Source organism: Oncorhynchus keta, unplaced genomic scaffold (assembly GCF_023373465.1).
Source record: "Oncorhynchus keta strain PuntledgeMale-10-30-2019 unplaced genomic scaffold, Oket_V2 Un_contig_6068_pilon_pilon, whole genome shotgun sequence".
Classification (NCBI taxonomy): domain Eukaryota; kingdom Metazoa; phylum Chordata; class Actinopteri; order Salmoniformes; family Salmonidae; genus Oncorhynchus; species Oncorhynchus keta.
In genome coordinates this window covers 102,501-120,715 of record NW_026288658.1, presented here as the reverse complement: position 1 = coordinate 120,715, position 18,215 = coordinate 102,501, and the positions used below count along the sequence as shown (strand labels likewise).

The window sequence follows — 18,215 nt, the reverse complement described above, 5'->3', positions numbered from 1 at the left end:
ACTGGTTCAACTGGAACACACAACGTCACCATGTCAGTCTATGACACCATGTCAGTCTATGACTGTACTGGTTCAACTGGTACACACAACGTCACCATGTCAGTCTATGACACCATGTCAGTCTATGACTGTACTGGTTCAACTGGTACACACAACGTCACCATGTCAGTCTATGACTGTACTGGTTCAACTGGAACACACAACGTCACCATGTCAGTCTATGACACCATGTCAGTCTATGACTGTACTGGTTCAACTGTCAGTCTATGACACCATGTCAGTCTATGACACTGTCAACTGGAACATGACAACGTCACCATGTCAGTCTATGACTGTACTGGTTCAACTGTCACACAACGACACCATGTCAGTCTATGACACCATGTCAGTCTATGACACCATGTCAGTCTATGACACCATGTCAGTCTATGACATCATGTCAGTCTATGACACCATGTCAGTCTATGACATCATGTCAGTCTATGACACCATGGTCAGTCAACTGACACCATGTCAGTTTATGACACCATGTCAGTCTATGACATACTGTCAGTCTATGACACCATGTCAGTCTATGACATCATGTCAGTCTATGACACCATGTCAGTCTATGACACCATGTCAGTCTATGACATCATGTCAGTCTATGACACCATGTCAGTCTATGACACCATGTCAGTCTATGACACCATGTCAGTCTATGACACCATGTCAGTCTATGACTGTACTGGTTCAACTGGAACACACAACGTCACCATGTCAGTCTATGACTGTACTGGTTCAACTGGAACACACAACGTCACCATGTCAGTCTATGACTGTACTGGTTCAACTGGTACACACAACGTCACCATGTCAGTCTATGACTGTACTGGTTCAACTGGTACACACAACGTCACCATGTCAGTCTATGACACCATGTCAGTCTATGACTGTACTGGTTCAACTGGTACACACAACGTCACCATGTCAGTCTATGACTGTACTGGTTCAACTGGTACACACAACGTCACCATGTCAGTCTATGACTGTACTGGTTCAACTGGAACACACAACGTCACCATGTCAGTCTATGACACCATGTCAGTCTATGACACCATGTCAGTCTATGACACCATGTCAGTCTATGACTGTACTGGTTCAACTGGAACACACAACGTCACCATGTCAGTCTATGACTGTACTGGTTCAACTGGAACACACAACGTCACCATGTCAGTCTATGACTGTACTGGTTCAACTGGAACACACAACGTCACCATGTCAGTCTATGACACCATGTCAGTCTATGACTGTACTGGTTCAACTGGTACACACAACGTCACCATGTCAGTCTATGACACCATGTCAGTCTATGACACCATGTCACTATGACACCATGTCAGTCTATGACTGTACTGGTTCAACTGGTACACCATGTCACGTCACCATGTCAGTCTATGACTGTACTGGTTCAACTGGTACACACAACGTCACCATGTCAGTCTATGACTGTACTGGTTCAACTGGAACACACAACGTCACCATGTCAGTCTATGACTGTACTGGTTCAACTGGAACACACAACGTCACCATGTCAGTCTATGACACCATGTCAGTCTATGACTGTACTGGTTCAACTGGAACACACAACGTCACCATGTCAGTCTATGACTGTACTGGTTCAACTGGAACACACAACGTCACCATGTCAGTCTATGACTGTACTGGTTCAACTGGAACACACAACGTCACCATGTCAGTCTATGACTGTACTGGTTCAACTGGAACACACAACGTCACCATGTCAGTCTATGACTGTACTGGTTCAACTGGTACACACAACGTCACCATGTCAGTCTATGACTGTACTGGTTCAACTGGTACACACAACGTCACCATGTCAGTCTATGACACCATGTCAGTCTATGACACCATGTCAGTCTATGACTGTACTGGTTCAACTGGTACACACAACGTCACCATGTCAGTCTATGACTGCTTCCTTTCTATTGTTTCTAATGTTGACTGTCAGGGACTCTAAAGCTCAGCGCTGCTCATTGCTCAACATGGGAACTCTGTGAACTTGGTCTCTCTCTGTCTCTCTCTCTCTGTCTCTCTCTCTCTCTCTATTTCTCTGTTTCTCTCTCTCGCTCTCTCGGGGCAACACATGACAGCCTGTCTCTACCGTCAATAACATGTTTCTACTCAGTGTTCTCTATCTAACCCTACACCTCTCACTCCCCTCTCCCTCCCTCCTCTCTCCTCCTCCTCCTCAGGTACATGCGTTGGGGAGCTCCTCCAGTCATTGACCCAGTAGGACGGCTGTTTCCTAACAACACTGTGACATCACCAGTCCTCTCGCTCAACCTGCCCATGACATCATCACAAAGCAACACAACCTTTAACCTCTCTAACCCCGCCCCCGGAGACTGGTACCTGGCGGCTCACCTGCCCCGAGACGATGGACGCATCGAACACAAGGTGAGGAGTTTTTATAGTGTGTTCTGTGTGTGTGTGTGTATTGGGTGTGTGTTTATAATGTGTGTTTGTGTGTGTGTTTATAATGTGTGTTTGTGTGTGTAATGTGTGTATTGTGTGTGTGTTTATAATGTGTTTCTGTGTGTATTTTGTGTGTGTGTATTGTGTGTATTGTGTGTGTGTGTAATGTGTGTATTGTGTGTGTGTTTATAATGCGTGTTTGTGTGTGTTTATAATGTGTGTTTGTGTTTGTGTGTGTAATGTGTGTTTGTGTTTGTGTGTGTAATGTGTGTATTGTGTGTGTGTGTGTAATGTGTGTATTGTGTGTGTGTTTATAATGTGTGTTTGTGTGTGTTTATAATGTGTGTTTGTGTGTAGGGATTCCCGTCCTGCTCTTACCTCTTCCAGCCCCAGCTGTCAGTCAGGAGAGCAGTGGACACACCCATCCTCCAGGCCACGCCCCTAACCCAGAGCGCCTCCCCCAACAGACCTGCACGACTCAGGTAAGGACCGTTACGCTAACCCTAACCCCTGACCTTAACCCCTGACCCTGTCACAAATGAAAGGAGATGAAAAGGTCATAGAACCAAGCCAATCAAACTGAAGCTGCTTTTGTCTTATTGGTTGATAATTCTTAACTCACCCCGTGTCATCTGCTGCATTACGTCATGGTTTCACCAGTGATTAGCTTCTAATCTTTTGATTTCTATATTTGTCTGGTTATTGTAACAGCATGGATATAGATACAATGCAGCCAACAGGACAATGAGCTAACCGAGCTAATGGACATTTTCAGTTGAAAGTGGTCAGAGAGAGGTCTGGGTTCACTTCTAAAATTACATTTATTGTCTGCCAAACCATGTACATAAACCATGACTAGCTATGATGCCAATATTTAATTATATAGCTCCCGTTGGGCTAATGTCTCTTCTGTCAACCTTGATCCCAGTTCCCGCAGGACTGACAGCTGTGTTGACATGACAACTGGCTCAGAATTCAGAACCTTTTCATTGGATCATGTGACAAAAGTATTTGTTTTGATTGGCTGTTGCATATAGTTGGAACGTTTCGATGCACCCGAGATGCAGATGAGTTGCAGGGGGATGTTTCTCAAGAAGCAACTCGGCTGCTTGGACCTGAAGTTGTGTGAAAGTTGCTTGATGTAACTCCAGCTTTAGAGAGCAATGAGGAAGAGATTTCAGATTTGATTTGAACAGTCAGCATCATGATAAAAACCAGTCACACCTGAAAGTCTGTCTACTATAACAATACCCTCTGTCTCTCTCTCTGACTGTCTACTATAACAATACCCTCTGTCTCTCTCTCTGACTGTCTACTATAACAATACCCTCTGTCTCTCTCTCTCTGACTGTCTACTATAACAATACCCTCTGTCTCTCTCTCTGACTGTCTACTATAACAATACCCTGTCTCTCTCTCTGTCTACTATAACAATACCCTCTGTCTACTATGACTGTCTAATAACAATACCCTCTGTCTCTCTCTCTCTGACTGTCTACTATAACAATACCCTCTGTCTCTCTCTCTGACTGTCTACTATAACAATACCCTCTGTCTCTCTCTCTGACTGTCTACTATAACAATACCCTCTGTCTCTCTCTCTCTGACTGTCTACTATAACAATACCCTCTGTCTCTCTCTCTGACTGTCTACTATAACAATACCCTCTGACTGTCTACTATAACAATACCCTCTGTCTCTCTCTCTCTGTCTGTCTACTATAACAATACCTCTGTCTCTCTCTCTCTGACTGTCTACTATAACAATACCCTCTGTCTCTCTCTCTGACTGTCTACTATAACAATACCCTCTGTCTCTCTCTCTGACTGTCTACTATAACAATACCCTCTCTCTCTCTCTCTCTCTCTGACTGTCTACTATAACAATACCCTCTGTCTCTCTCTCTCTGACTGTCTACTATAACAATACCCTCTGTCTCTCTCTCTCTGACTGTCTACTATAACAATACCCTCTGTCTCTCTCTCTCTGTCTACTATAACAATACCCTCTGTCTACTATAACTGTCTACTATAACAATACCCTCTGTCTCTCTCTCTGACTGTCTACTATAACAATACCCTCTGTCTCTCTCTCTGACTGTCTACTATAACAATACCCTCTGTCTCTCTCTCTGACTGTCTACTATAACAATACCCTCTGTCTCTCTCTCTCTGACTGTCTACTATAACAATACCCTCTGTCTCTCTCTCTCTGACTGTCTACTATAACAATACCCTCTGTCTCTCTCTCTGACTGTCTACTATAACAATACCCTCTGTCTCTCTCTCTGACTGTCTACTATAACAATACCCTCTGTCTCTCTCTCTCTGACTGTCTACTATAACAATACCCTCTGTCTCTCTCTCTGACTGTCTACTATAACAATACCCTCTGTCTACTATAACAATACCCTGTCTCTCTCTCTCTGACTGTCTACTATAACAATACCCTCTGTCTCTCTCTCTCTGACTGTCTACTATAACAATACCCTCTGTCTCTCTCTCTCTGACTGTCTACTATAACAATACCCTCTGTCTCTCTCTGACTGTCTACTATAACAATACCCTCTGTCTCTCTCTGACTGTCTACTATAACAATACCCTCTGTCTCTCTCTCTCTGACTGTCTACTATAACAATACCCTCTGTCTCTCTCTCTGACTGTCTACTATAACAATACCCTCTGTCTCTCTCTCTCTGACTGTCTACTATAACAATACCCTCTGTCTCTCTCTCTCTGACTGTCTACTATAACAATACCCTCTGTCTCTCTCTCTCTGACTGTCTACTATAACAATACCCTCTGTCTCTCTCTCTCTGACTGTCTACTATAACAATACCCTCTGTCTCTCTCTGTCTACTATAACTACCCTCTCTCTCTCTCTGACTGTCTACTATAACAATACCCTCTGTCTCTCTCTCTGACTGTCTACTATAACAATACCCTCTGTCTCTCTCTCTCTCTCTCTGACTGTCTACTATCTAATAACAATACCCTCTGTCTCTCTCTCTGACTGTCTACTATAACAATACCCTCTGTCTCTCTCTCTGACTGTCTACTATAACAATACCCTCTGTCTCTCTCTCTCTGTCTACTATAACAATACTGACTGTCTACTATAACAATACCCTCTGTCTCTCTCTCTCTGACTGTCTACTATAACAATACCCTCTGTCTCTCTCTCTGACTGTCTACTATAACAATACCCTCTGTCTCTCTCTCTGACTGTCTACTATAACAATACCCTCTGTCTCTCTCTCTCTGACTGTCTACTATAACAATACCCTCTGTCTCTCTCTCTCTGACTGTCTACTATAACAATACCCTCTGTCTCTCTCTCTCTCTGACTGTCTACTATAACAATACCCTCTGTCTCTCTCTCTGACTGTCTACTATAACAATACCCTCTGTCTCTCTCTCTCTGACTGTCTACTATAACAATACCCTCTGTCTCTCTCTCTCTCTGACTGTCTACTATAACAATACCCTCTGTCTCTCTCTCTCTCTCTGACTGTCTACTATAACAATACCCTCTGTCTCTCTCTCTCTCTGACTGTCTACTATAACAATACCCTCTGTCTCTCTCTCTCTGACTGTCTACTATAACAATACCCTCTGTCTCTCTCTCTGACTGTCTACTATAACAATACCCTCTGTCTCTCTCTCTCTGACTGTCTACTATAACAATACCCTCTGTCTCTCTCTCTCTGACTGTCTACTATAACAATACCCTCTGTCTCTCTCTCTGACTGTCTACTATAACAATACCCTCTGTCTCTCTCTCTCTGACTGTCTACTATAACAATACCCTCTGTCTCTCTCTCTCTGACTGTCTACTATAACAATACCCTCTGTCTCTCTCTCTCTGACTGTCTACTTCGGTCTAACAACCCAACTAGCACATTCGGTCCCTAGGAAGTTGTGGGAACGTGTGTTTTTGGTTTTCACATTGGTTGTGGGAACAAAGCCATAAGTTTCCTGACTGGTAAAACTGAATGTTTTTTAAACGTTCTGAGAACAGAAGTGAACCTACCTGAACGTACATTTTTAGGTTCTTTGAACATTTTACTCTGTTTCCCTGAAAGGTTTCCTGGGAATATTTCAGAAATATTTGAATGTTATTACACTAAATAACTCAATAATAAGCATAACATTCACAACATTTGGAATGTTTTCTTAACGTTAAGAATGAAATGTAAAAAAGGTTATTTGGAGGTTTTTGAATCATTTCACTTTCAAGTAAATGTTTCTCTAAGACTTTTAGTAACACTGCTAGCTTATTTTGGGTTAACTGTTTTGAGCTCCAAGCACAGAACAAGTCGTACATTGATTTGCTTTGGCATTAATCAACAAAACAGTTTGGTTTATTTTTTAATTGTGACACGGAGTCAGCGAGATTCGAACCTATGATCTTGTGTTCTCTATCCCTGGAATTAGTCCACTGGGCCACCAGGATGTTTATGCATACAAAGCTGTTCATTTTAGTCAGACCACATTTCAAAGGTAACGAGCACTATGAACATCAGGTGTAGCCGGTTAGTTGGCTTGGCAACACACCTGAACACACTTAACTAGAGGATAGAGACAGTTTTGTCAAGGCTGAGAACGGAATGTAGATGTCTTGAAATAACATTCTGAGAACATGACTAAATAGAACCATGAGAAAACCTGCAGAAAACCTGCTGAAGGACTGAAATTACCACTGAAGAACGTTGCTTCTTAACATTCTCTGAACGTTCTGGGAACATGACTAACTAGAACCATGAGAAAACCTGCTGAAGGACTGAAATTACCACTGAAGAACGTTGCTTCTTAACATTCTCTGAACGTTCTGGGAACATGACTAACTAGAACCATGAGAATACCTACTGAAGGACTGAAATTACCACTGAAGAACGTTGCTTCTTAACATTCTCTGAACGTTCTGGGAACATGACTAACTAGAACCATGAGAAAACCTGCTGAAGGACTGAAATTACCACTGAAGAACGTTGCTTCTTAACATTCTCTGAACGTTCTGGGAACATGACTAACTAGAACCATGAGAAAACCTGCTGAAGGACTGAAATTACCACTGAAGAACGTTGCTTCTTAACATTCTCTGAACGTTCTGGGACCATGACTAAATAGAACCATGAGAAAACCTGCAGAAAACATTCTGAAGGACTGAAATTACCACTGAAGAACGTTGCTTCTTAACATTCTCTGAACGTTCTGGGAACATGACTAACTAGAACCATGAGAAAACCTGCAGAAAACATGCTGAAGGACTGAAATTACCACTGAAGAACGTTGCTTCTTAACATTCTCTGAACGTTCTGGGAACATGACTAACTAGAACCATGAGAATACCTACTGAAGGACTGAAATTACCACTGAAGAACGTTGCTTCTTAACATTCTCTGAACGTTCTGGGAACATGACTAACTAGAACCATGAGAAAACCTGCTGAAGGACTGAAATTACCACTGAAGAACGTTGTTTCTAACATTCTCTGAACGTTCTGGGAACATGACTAACTAGAACCATGAGAAAACCTGCTGAAGGACTGAAATTACCACTGAAGAACGTTGCTTCTTAACATTCTCTGAACGTTCTGGGACCATGACTAAATAGAACCATGAGAAAACCTGCAGAAAACATTCTGAAGGACTGAAATTACCACTGAAGAACGTTGCTTCTTAACATTCTCTGAACGTTCTGGGAACATGACTAACTAGAACCATGAGAAAACCTGCAGAAAACCTGCTGAAGGACTGAAATTACCACTGAAGAACGTTGCTTCTTAACATTCTCTGAACGTTCTGGGAACATGACTAACTAGAACCATGAGAAAACCTGCTGAAGGACTGAAATTACCACTGAAGAACGTTGCTTCTTAACATTCTCTGAACGTTCTGGGAACATGACTAACTAGAACCATGAGAAAACCTGCTGAAGGACTGAAATTACCACTGAAGAACGTTGCTTCTTAACATTCTCTGAACGTTCTGGGACCATGACTAAATAGAACCATGAGAAAACCTGCAGAAAACCTGCTGAAGGACTGAAATTACCACTGAAGAACGTTGCTTCTTAACATTCTCTGAACGTTCTGGGAACATGACTAACTAGAACCATGAGAAAACCTGCAGAAAACATGCTGAAGGACTGAAATTACCACTGAAGAACGTTGCTTCTTAACATTCTCTGAACGTTCTGGGAACATGACTAACTAGAACCATGAGAATACCTGCTGAAGGACTGAAATTACCACTGAAGAACGTTGCTTCTTAACATTCTCTGAACGTTCTGGGAACATGACTAACTAGAACCATGAGAAAACCTGCTGAAGGACTGAAATTACCACTGAAGAACGTTGCTTCTTAACATTCTCTGAACGTTCTGGGAACATGACTAACTAGAACCATGAGAAAACCTGCTGAAGGACTGAAATTACCACTGAAGAACGTTGCTTCTTAACATTCTCTGAACGTTCTGGGAACATGACTAAATAGAACCATGAGAAAACCTGCAGAAAACATTCTGAAGGACTGAAATTACCACTGAAGAACGTTGCTTCTTAACATTCTCTGAACGTTCTGGGAACATGACTAACTAGAACCATGAGAATACCTGCTGAAGGACTGAAATTACCACTGAAGAACGTTGCTTCTTAACATTCTCTGAACGTTCTGGGAACATGACTAACTAGAACCATGAGAAAACCTGCTGAAGGACTGAAATTACCACTGAAGAACGTTGCTTTTTAGTGTTCTCTGAACTATTCTCCATGTCAAATCAGTTGGAGAACATTCCTAATACACATTAGATGCTCGCTGGGCTCTCTTCCTCCCTCTCTCCTCTTCCTCCCTCTCTCCTCTTCCTCCCTCTCTCCTCTTCCTCCCTCTCTCCTCTTCCTCCCTCTCTCCTCTTCCTCCCTCTCTCCTCTTCCTCTCTCTCTCCTCTTCCTCCCTCTCTCTCCGCTGCTTATTATGGAAAGTTTCCTTCACGTTCTGAGAATTGAATGTAGAGCTGATAAGGCTGTGTGTGTTAGGGTTTAATACTGATAACTGATGTTAACAGCCCAAGAACATAGCTGATAAGGCTGTGTGTGTTAGGGTTTAATACTGCTAACTGATGTTAACAGCCCAATAACATAGCTGATAAGGCTGTGTGTGTTTGGGTTTAATACTGCTAACTGATGTTAACAGCCCAATAACATAGCTGATAAGGCTGTGTGTGTTAGGGTTTAATACTGATAACTGATGTTAACAGCCCAATAACATAGCTGATAAGGCTGTGTGTGTTATTATCTACGCAGACGACACCATTCTATATACTTTCGGCCCGTCATTGGACACTGTGCTATCAAACCTCCAAACGAGCTTCAATGCCATACAGCACTCCTTCCGTTTCCTCCAACTGCTCTTAAACGCGAGTAAAACCAAATGCATGCTTTTCAACCGATCGCTGCCTGCACCCGCATGCCCGACTAGCATCACCACCCTGGATGGTTCCAACCTTGAATATGTGGACATCTATAAGTACCTAGGTGTCTGGCTAGACTGCAAACTCTCCTTCCAGACTCACATCAAACATCTCCAATCAAAAATCAAATCCAGAGTCGGCTTTCTATTCCGCAACAAAGCCTCCTTCACTCACGCTGCCAAGCTTACCCTAGTAAAACTGACTATCCTACCGATCCTCGACTTCGGCGATGTCATCTACAAAATGGCTTCCAACACTCTACTCAGCAAACTGGATGCAGTCTATCACAGTGCCATCCGTTTTGTCACTAAAGCACCTTATACCACCCACCACTGCGACTTGTATGCTCTAGTCGGCTGGCCCTCACTACATATTCGTCGCCAGACCCACTGGCTCCAGGTCATCTACAAGTCCATGCTAGGTAAAGCTCCGCCTTATCTCAGTTCACTGGTCACGATGGCAACACCCATCCGTAGCACGCGCTCCAGCAGGTGTATCTCACTGATCATCCCTAAAGCCAACACCTCATTTGGCCGCCTTTCGTTCCAGTACTCTGCTGCCTGTGACTGGAACGAATTGCAAAAATCGCTGAAGTTGGAGACTTTTATCTTCCTCACCAACTTCAAACATCAGCTATCCGAGCAGCTAACCGATCGCTGCAGCTGTACATAGTCTATAGGTAAATAGCTCACCCTTTTTCACCTACCTCATTCCCATACTGTTTTTATACTGTTTTTATTTATTTACTTTTCTGCTCTTTTGCACACCAATATCTCTACCTGTACATGCCCATCTGATCATTTATCACTCCAGTGTTAATCTGCAAAATTGTATTATTCGCCTACCTCCTCATGCCTTTTGCACACATTGTATATAGACTGCCCATTTTTTTCTACTGTGTTATTGACTTGCTAATTGTTTACTCCATGTGTAACTCTGTGTTGTCTGTTCACACTGCTACGCTTTATCTTGGCCAGGTCGCAGTTGCAAATGAGAACTTGTTCTCAACTAGCCTACCTGGTTAAATAAAGGTGAAATAAAATAAAATAAAAATTATATATATAGACGTATATAATATGTATTATTATTATAATATATATAGATGTATATAATATGTATTATTATAATATATATAGACGTATATAATATATATTATTATTATATATATAGATGTATGTAATATGTATTATTATTATAATATATATAGACGTATATAATATGTATTATTATAATATATATAGATGTATATATTATGTATTATTATAATATATATAGATGTATATAATATGTATTATTATAATATATATAGATGTATATAATATGTATTATTATTATATATATATATGTATATAATATGTATTATTATACTATATATAGATGTATATAATATGTATTAGTATAATATATATAGATGTATATAATATGTATTATTATACTATATATAGATGTATATAATATGTTATTATTATAATATATATAGATGTATATAATATGTATTAGTATAATATATATAGATGTATATAATATGTATTATTATACTATATATAGATGTATATAATATGTATTATTATTATTATATATAGATGTATATAATATGTATTATTATTATATATATAGATGTATATAATATATAGATGTATATAATATGTATTATTATACTATATATAGATGTATATAATATGTATTATTATTATTATATATATAGATGTATATAATATGTATTATTATAATATATATAGACGTATATAATATGTATTATTATTATAATATGTACATTGTCTGCTTATATAATATAAGCAGATAATGAAAGCTCTTACAATATTCCATGATTACATTTCTCTAAAACAGGCTGTGCACCACCAAGTCAGAACAGTAAGTTATGAGGGGGAAAGGGACCAGATGATTAGTGTGAGGTACATGGGCTACGACACAACATACATATAGTATTGCTTTATTAGGGCTGTAGCGCCCCCCCATTTTAGTCTTCCGGTGATTAATAACTGTTTGCTTGACAATCACGGTAAATGACCGTTAATTAACATAAACATAAATGTTTTTCTATTTTCTACATTGTAGAATAATAGTGAAGACATCAAAACTATGAAATAACACATATGGAATCATGTAGTAACCAAAAAAGTATTAAACAAATCAAAATATATTTTAGATTCTTCAAAGTTGCTTTGATGACAGCTTTGCACAACCTTGGCATTCTCTCAACCAGTTTCATAAGGAATCATTTTCCAACAGTCTTGAAGGAGTTCCCACATATGCTGAGCACTTGTTGGCTGCTTTTCCTTCACTCTGCGATCCAACTCATCCCAAACCATCTCAATTGGGATGAGGTTGGGTGATTGTGGATGCCAGCTCATCTGTTGCAGCACTCCATCACTCTCCTTCTTGGTCAAATAGCCCTTACACAGCATGGAGGTGTGTTGGGTCATTGTCCTGTTGAAAAAACAAATGAAAGCCCCACTAATAGTCCCTCAAACCAGATGAGATGGTGTATCGCTGCAGAATGCTGTGGTAGCCATGCTGGTTAAGTGTGCCTTGAAATGTAAATATATCACTGACCGTGTCACCAGCAAAGCACCATCACACCTCCTCCTCCTCAGTGCTTCACTGTGGTAACCACACACCATCACACCTCCTCCTCCTCAGTGCTTCACGGTGGGAACCACACACCATCACACCACCTCCTCCTCAGTGCTTCACGGTGGGAACCACACACCATCACACCACCTCCTCCTCAGTGCTTCACGGTGGGAACCACACACCATCACACCACCTCCTCCTCAGTGCTTCACGGTGGGAACCACACACCATCACACCTCCTCCTCCTCCATGCTTCACGGTGGGAACCACACACCATCACACCACCTCCTCCTCAGTGCTTCACGGTGGGAACCACACACCATCACACCACCTCCTCCTCCATGCTTCACGGTGGGAACCACACACCATCACACCACCTCCTCCTCCATGCTTCACGGTGGGAACCACACACCATCACACCACCTCCTCCTCCATGCTTCACGGTGGGAACCACACACCATCACACCACCTCCTCCATGCTTCACGGTGGGAACCACACATGTAGAGATCATCCGTTCACCTACTCTGCGTCTCACAAAGACACAGCGGTTGGGACCAAAAATCTAAAAATTGGACTCGGAGCAATGACAAACCTCCTGGCGTTGACAACTTAGAAGGCTACTGAGGATGGTGGCTGAGTCCTGTCTGTCCTCTTTATATACATTCAATGCTTTAGGACCATGTAAATATAATACATTGGAAGGTTGTGTGGGACTATGGTAGAAGAAGGATTCCATCTATCTTTTCAGACTGTTGGAGTAGTTGGTTAGTTAATAGATATCTCTCTCTCTCTCTCTCTCTCTGTCAGGGTGTTTGTTCCAGAGTTCGTGTCGTCTCTCTCGGTGTCTGTGAGTGGCTGTACCTGGGGGGAGGGACTTGTGAACGGAGCCTGTTCATTGTCCCTCACGCTGGGCTCCTCCTCCCCCCAGGGGGGGCTTGTGAGGGTGAACTGTTCTCTGATTGGCTGCTCGGCCGTTCTCCTCGCTCCCCCATGGAATACTTGGATACGAGTCACCGTGGATAGTTACCATAGCAACCGAACCACAGCCTTCAGCATCTCAGTCAACTACACAGGTACGCACTACACACACACACACACACACACACACACACACACACACACACACACACACACACACACACACACACACACACACACACACACACACACACACACACACACACACACACACACACCATACGTGAGGTGATGCTGTAACAGTGGTTGTACCATGTGTGTGTGTCAGTGGGTTGTAAGCCTCAGAGCGTGGGTATGTCTGGAGACGATTTCATTAACAGGCTCCATGGCAACAGCAGCACGACAACATCACCAGGCAACGGTTCTGTGGTTGCCGAGGCAGGTCGTCATAACAACGTGTCGTCGGAGTGTGTGTGGAGTGTCCCAGTGCTCCGTGAGGAACTAGACGTTCTGTCTGTCCGGTTCTCTCCCATTAATGGACCTAATGTAACGGTCACACACACACACCCCACGCTCCTCACCTACCCCCTCAACACACAGTCTACTGGAGGGACCTTGAACCTGGAGATTACACTCAACACTGTGAGTAACACACACACACCCCACGCTCCTCACCTACCCCCTCAACACACAGTCTACTGGAGGGACCTTGAACCTGGAGATTACACTCAACACTGTGAGTAACACACACACACCCCACGCTCCTCACCTACCCCCTCAACACACAGTCTACTGGAGGGACCTTGAACCTGGAGATTACACTCAACACTGTGAGTAACACACACACACCCCACGCTCCTCACCTACCCCCTCAACACACAGTCTACTGGAGGGACCTTGAACCTGGAGATTACACTCAACACTGTGAGTAACACACACACACCCCACGCTCCTCACCTACCCCCTCAACACACAGTCTACTGGAGGGACCTTGAACCTGGAGATTACACTCAACACTGTGAGTAACACACACACACCCCACGCTCCTCACCTACCCCCTCAACACACAGTCTACTGGAGGGACCTTGAACCTGGAGATTACACTCAACACTGTGAGTAACACACACACACCCCACGCTCCTCACCTACCCCCTCAACACACAGTCTACTGGAGGGACCTTGAACCTGGAGATTACACTCAACACTGTGAGTAACACACACACACGACGAAATATCATTTTCTTCTGTAAACTGATGTAACGGGTGTGTGTGTGTGTGTGTGTGTGTGTGTGTGTGTGTGTGTGTGTGTGTGTGTGTGTGTGTGTGTGTGTGTGTGTGTGTGTGTGTGTGTGTGTGTGTGTGTGTGTGTGTGTGTGTGTGTGTGTGTGTGTATTGTAGACTAATGCAACGTTAGGAAACAGCAGTGTGATGGCCTGTCTCTCTTCCTGGGCTCCTGTCCTCGCACTCAACTACTCCCATCCCTGTCACACAGGTAGGGCACACACATACCAGACATACAGTACCAGTCAACAGGTAGGACACACACATACCAGACATACAGTACCAGTCAACAGGTAGGACACACACATACCAGACATACAGTACCAGTCAACAGGTAGGACACACACATACCAGACATACAGTACCAGTCAACAGGTAGGACACACACATACCAGACATACAGTACCAGTCAACAGGTAGGACACACACACCAGACATACAGTACCAGTCAACAGGTAGGACACACACATACCAGACATACAGTACCAGTCATTACCAGGTACCAACAGGTATACACACACATACCAGACATATACAGATACAGTATATACACACACACCAGACATACATATTATATATCACATATTATACCAGTATAGGACATATTATATATACACATTATATATATATATATACATATTATATATATATACATATTATATATACATATTATATATACACATTATATATATATACATATTATATATACACATTATATATATTTACACATTATATATATACACATGATATATATACATTTTTTATACACATTATATATACACAGTATATATATACATATTATATATATATACACATTATATATACACATATTATATATATACATATTATATATATATATACACATTATATATACACATATTATATATATACACATTATATATACATATATATATATATACATATTATATATACATATTATATATATATACACAGTATATATATACATATTATATATACATATTATATATATACATATTATATATATACACAGTATATATATACATATTATATATATATACACATTATATATACACATATTATATATATACATATTATATATATACATATTATATATACACATTATATATATACATATTATATATATACATATTATATATATACATATTATATATACAAATTATATATATACATATTATATATACACATTATATATATATACATATACACATTATATATACACATATTATATATATACATATTATATATATACATATTATATATATACATATTATATATACACATTATATATATACATATTATATATATACATATATATATATACATATTATATATATATATATATATTATATATATATACATATTATATATATACATATATATATATATACATTATATATATATATACACATATATATACACATATTATATATATATACATATTATATATACATATTATATATACACATTATATATATATACACATTATATATACACATATATATATATATACATATTATATATACACATATTATATATATATACATATTATATATACATATTATATATATACATTATATATATATACACATTATATATACACATATTATATATATATACATATTATATATATATATACATATTATATATATATACATTATATATATATATATATACACATTATATATATACATATTATTGGGTTAGATAGTTTGACTGGTACTATATATATGTGTTGTGTGTAGGGTGGTTCTCAGCCGTTGGGTTAGATAGTTTGACTGGTACTATATATATATATATATATGTGTTGTGTGTAGGGTGGTTCTCAGCCGTTGGGTTAGATAGTTTGACTGGTACTATATATATATATATATGTGTTGTGTGTAGGGTAGTTCTCAGCCGTTAGGTTAGATAGTTTGACTGGTACTATATATATATATATATGTTGTTTATGTGTAGGGTGGTTGTCCGTGAACGTCAGTGTTCCTGGGACCGTCATCAGACTTCCCTTCCCTCAGGCTGCTACCTGGTACCTCACCTTACAACTCTTCTGCAACAGGTACCGTCCTCACCACAGCTGTCTGGATCTAATGTCTCTACAGTAGTGACTGGTAATATATCACCACAGCTGTCTGGATCTAATGTCTCTACAGTAGTGACTGGTAATATAACACCACAGCTGTCTGGATCTAATGTCTCTACAGTAGTGACTGGTAATATAACACCACAGATGTCTCTATCTAATGTCTCTAAAGTAGTGAGTAGTGACTGTCTCTACAGTAGTGACTGGTAATATATCACCACAGCTGTCTGGATCTAATGTCTCTACAGTAGTGACTGGTAATATAACACCACAGCTGTCTGGATCTAATGTCTCTACAGTAGTGACTGGTAATATATCACCACAGCTGTCTGGATCTAATGTCTCTACAGTAGTGACTGGTAATATAACACCACAGCTGTCTGGATCTAATGTCTCTACAGTAGTGACTGGTAATATATCACCACAGCTGGTAATATAACACCACAGATGTCTCTATCTAATGTCTCTACAGTAGTGACTGGTAATATAACACCACAGATGTCTCTATCTAATGTCTCTACAGTAGTGACTGGTAATATAACACCACAGCTGTCTGGATCTAATGTCTCTACAGTAGTGACTGGTAATATAACACCACAGCTGTCTGGATCTAATGTCTCTACAGTAGTGACTGGTAATATAACACCACAGCTGTCTGGATCTAATGTCTCTACAGTAGTGACTGGTAATATATCACCACAGATGTCTGGATCTAATGTCTCTACAGTAGTGACTGGTAATATAACACCACAGCTGTCTCTATCTAATGTCTCTACAGTAGTGACTGGTAATATAACACCACAGATGTCTCTATCTAATGTCTCTACAGTAGTGACTGGTAATATAACACCACAGATGTCTGGTAATATAACTATCTAATGTCTCTACAGTAGTGACTGGTAATATAACACCACAGATGTCTCTATCTAATGTCTCTACAGTAGTGACTGGTAATATAACACCACAGATGTCTCTATCTAATGTCTCTACAGTAGTGACTGGTAATATAACACCACAGATGTCTCTATCTAATGTCTCTACAGTAGTGACTGGTAATATAACACCACAGATGTCTCTATCTAATGTCTCTACAGTAGTGACTGGTAATATAACACCACAGATGTCTGGATCTAATGTCTCTACAGTAGTGACTGGTAATATAACACCACAGATGTCTGGATCTAATGTCTCTACAGTAGTGACTGGTAATATAACACCACAGATGTCTCTATCTAATGTCTCTACAGTAGTGACTGGTAATATAACACCACAGATGTCTCTATCTAATGTCTCTACAGTAGTGACTGGTAATATAACACCACAGATGTCTCTATCTAATGTCTCTACAGTAGTGACTGGTAATATAACACCACAGATGTCTCTATCT

General features: G+C 40.3%; 1 protein-coding gene across 3 annotated transcripts in view; it reads left to right on the top strand.

Moving 5' to 3' along the window:
* pgap6 (post-glycosylphosphatidylinositol attachment to proteins 6) overlaps positions 1 to 18,215 on the top strand; it is a 42,563-nt gene that overhangs the window by 5,269 nt on the left and 19,079 nt on the right. For all 3 annotated transcript variants that reach the window (XR_008121935.1, XM_052510739.1, XM_052510738.1), the window contains exons 3-8: positions 2,259 to 2,463; positions 2,839 to 2,963; positions 13,354 to 13,619; positions 13,793 to 14,106; positions 14,863 to 14,956; positions 16,705 to 16,804. Coding sequence is in view for 2 of the 3 variants with exons in the window: in XM_052510739.1 (XP_052366699.1) it covers positions 2,259 to 2,463; positions 2,839 to 2,963; positions 13,354 to 13,619; positions 13,793 to 14,106; positions 14,863 to 14,956; positions 16,705 to 16,804 (1,104 nt within the window). In the remaining variant the exon portion in view is untranslated. The remainder of the gene's footprint in view (positions 1 to 2,258; positions 2,464 to 2,838; positions 2,964 to 13,353; positions 13,620 to 13,792; positions 14,107 to 14,862; positions 14,957 to 16,704; positions 16,805 to 18,215) is intronic.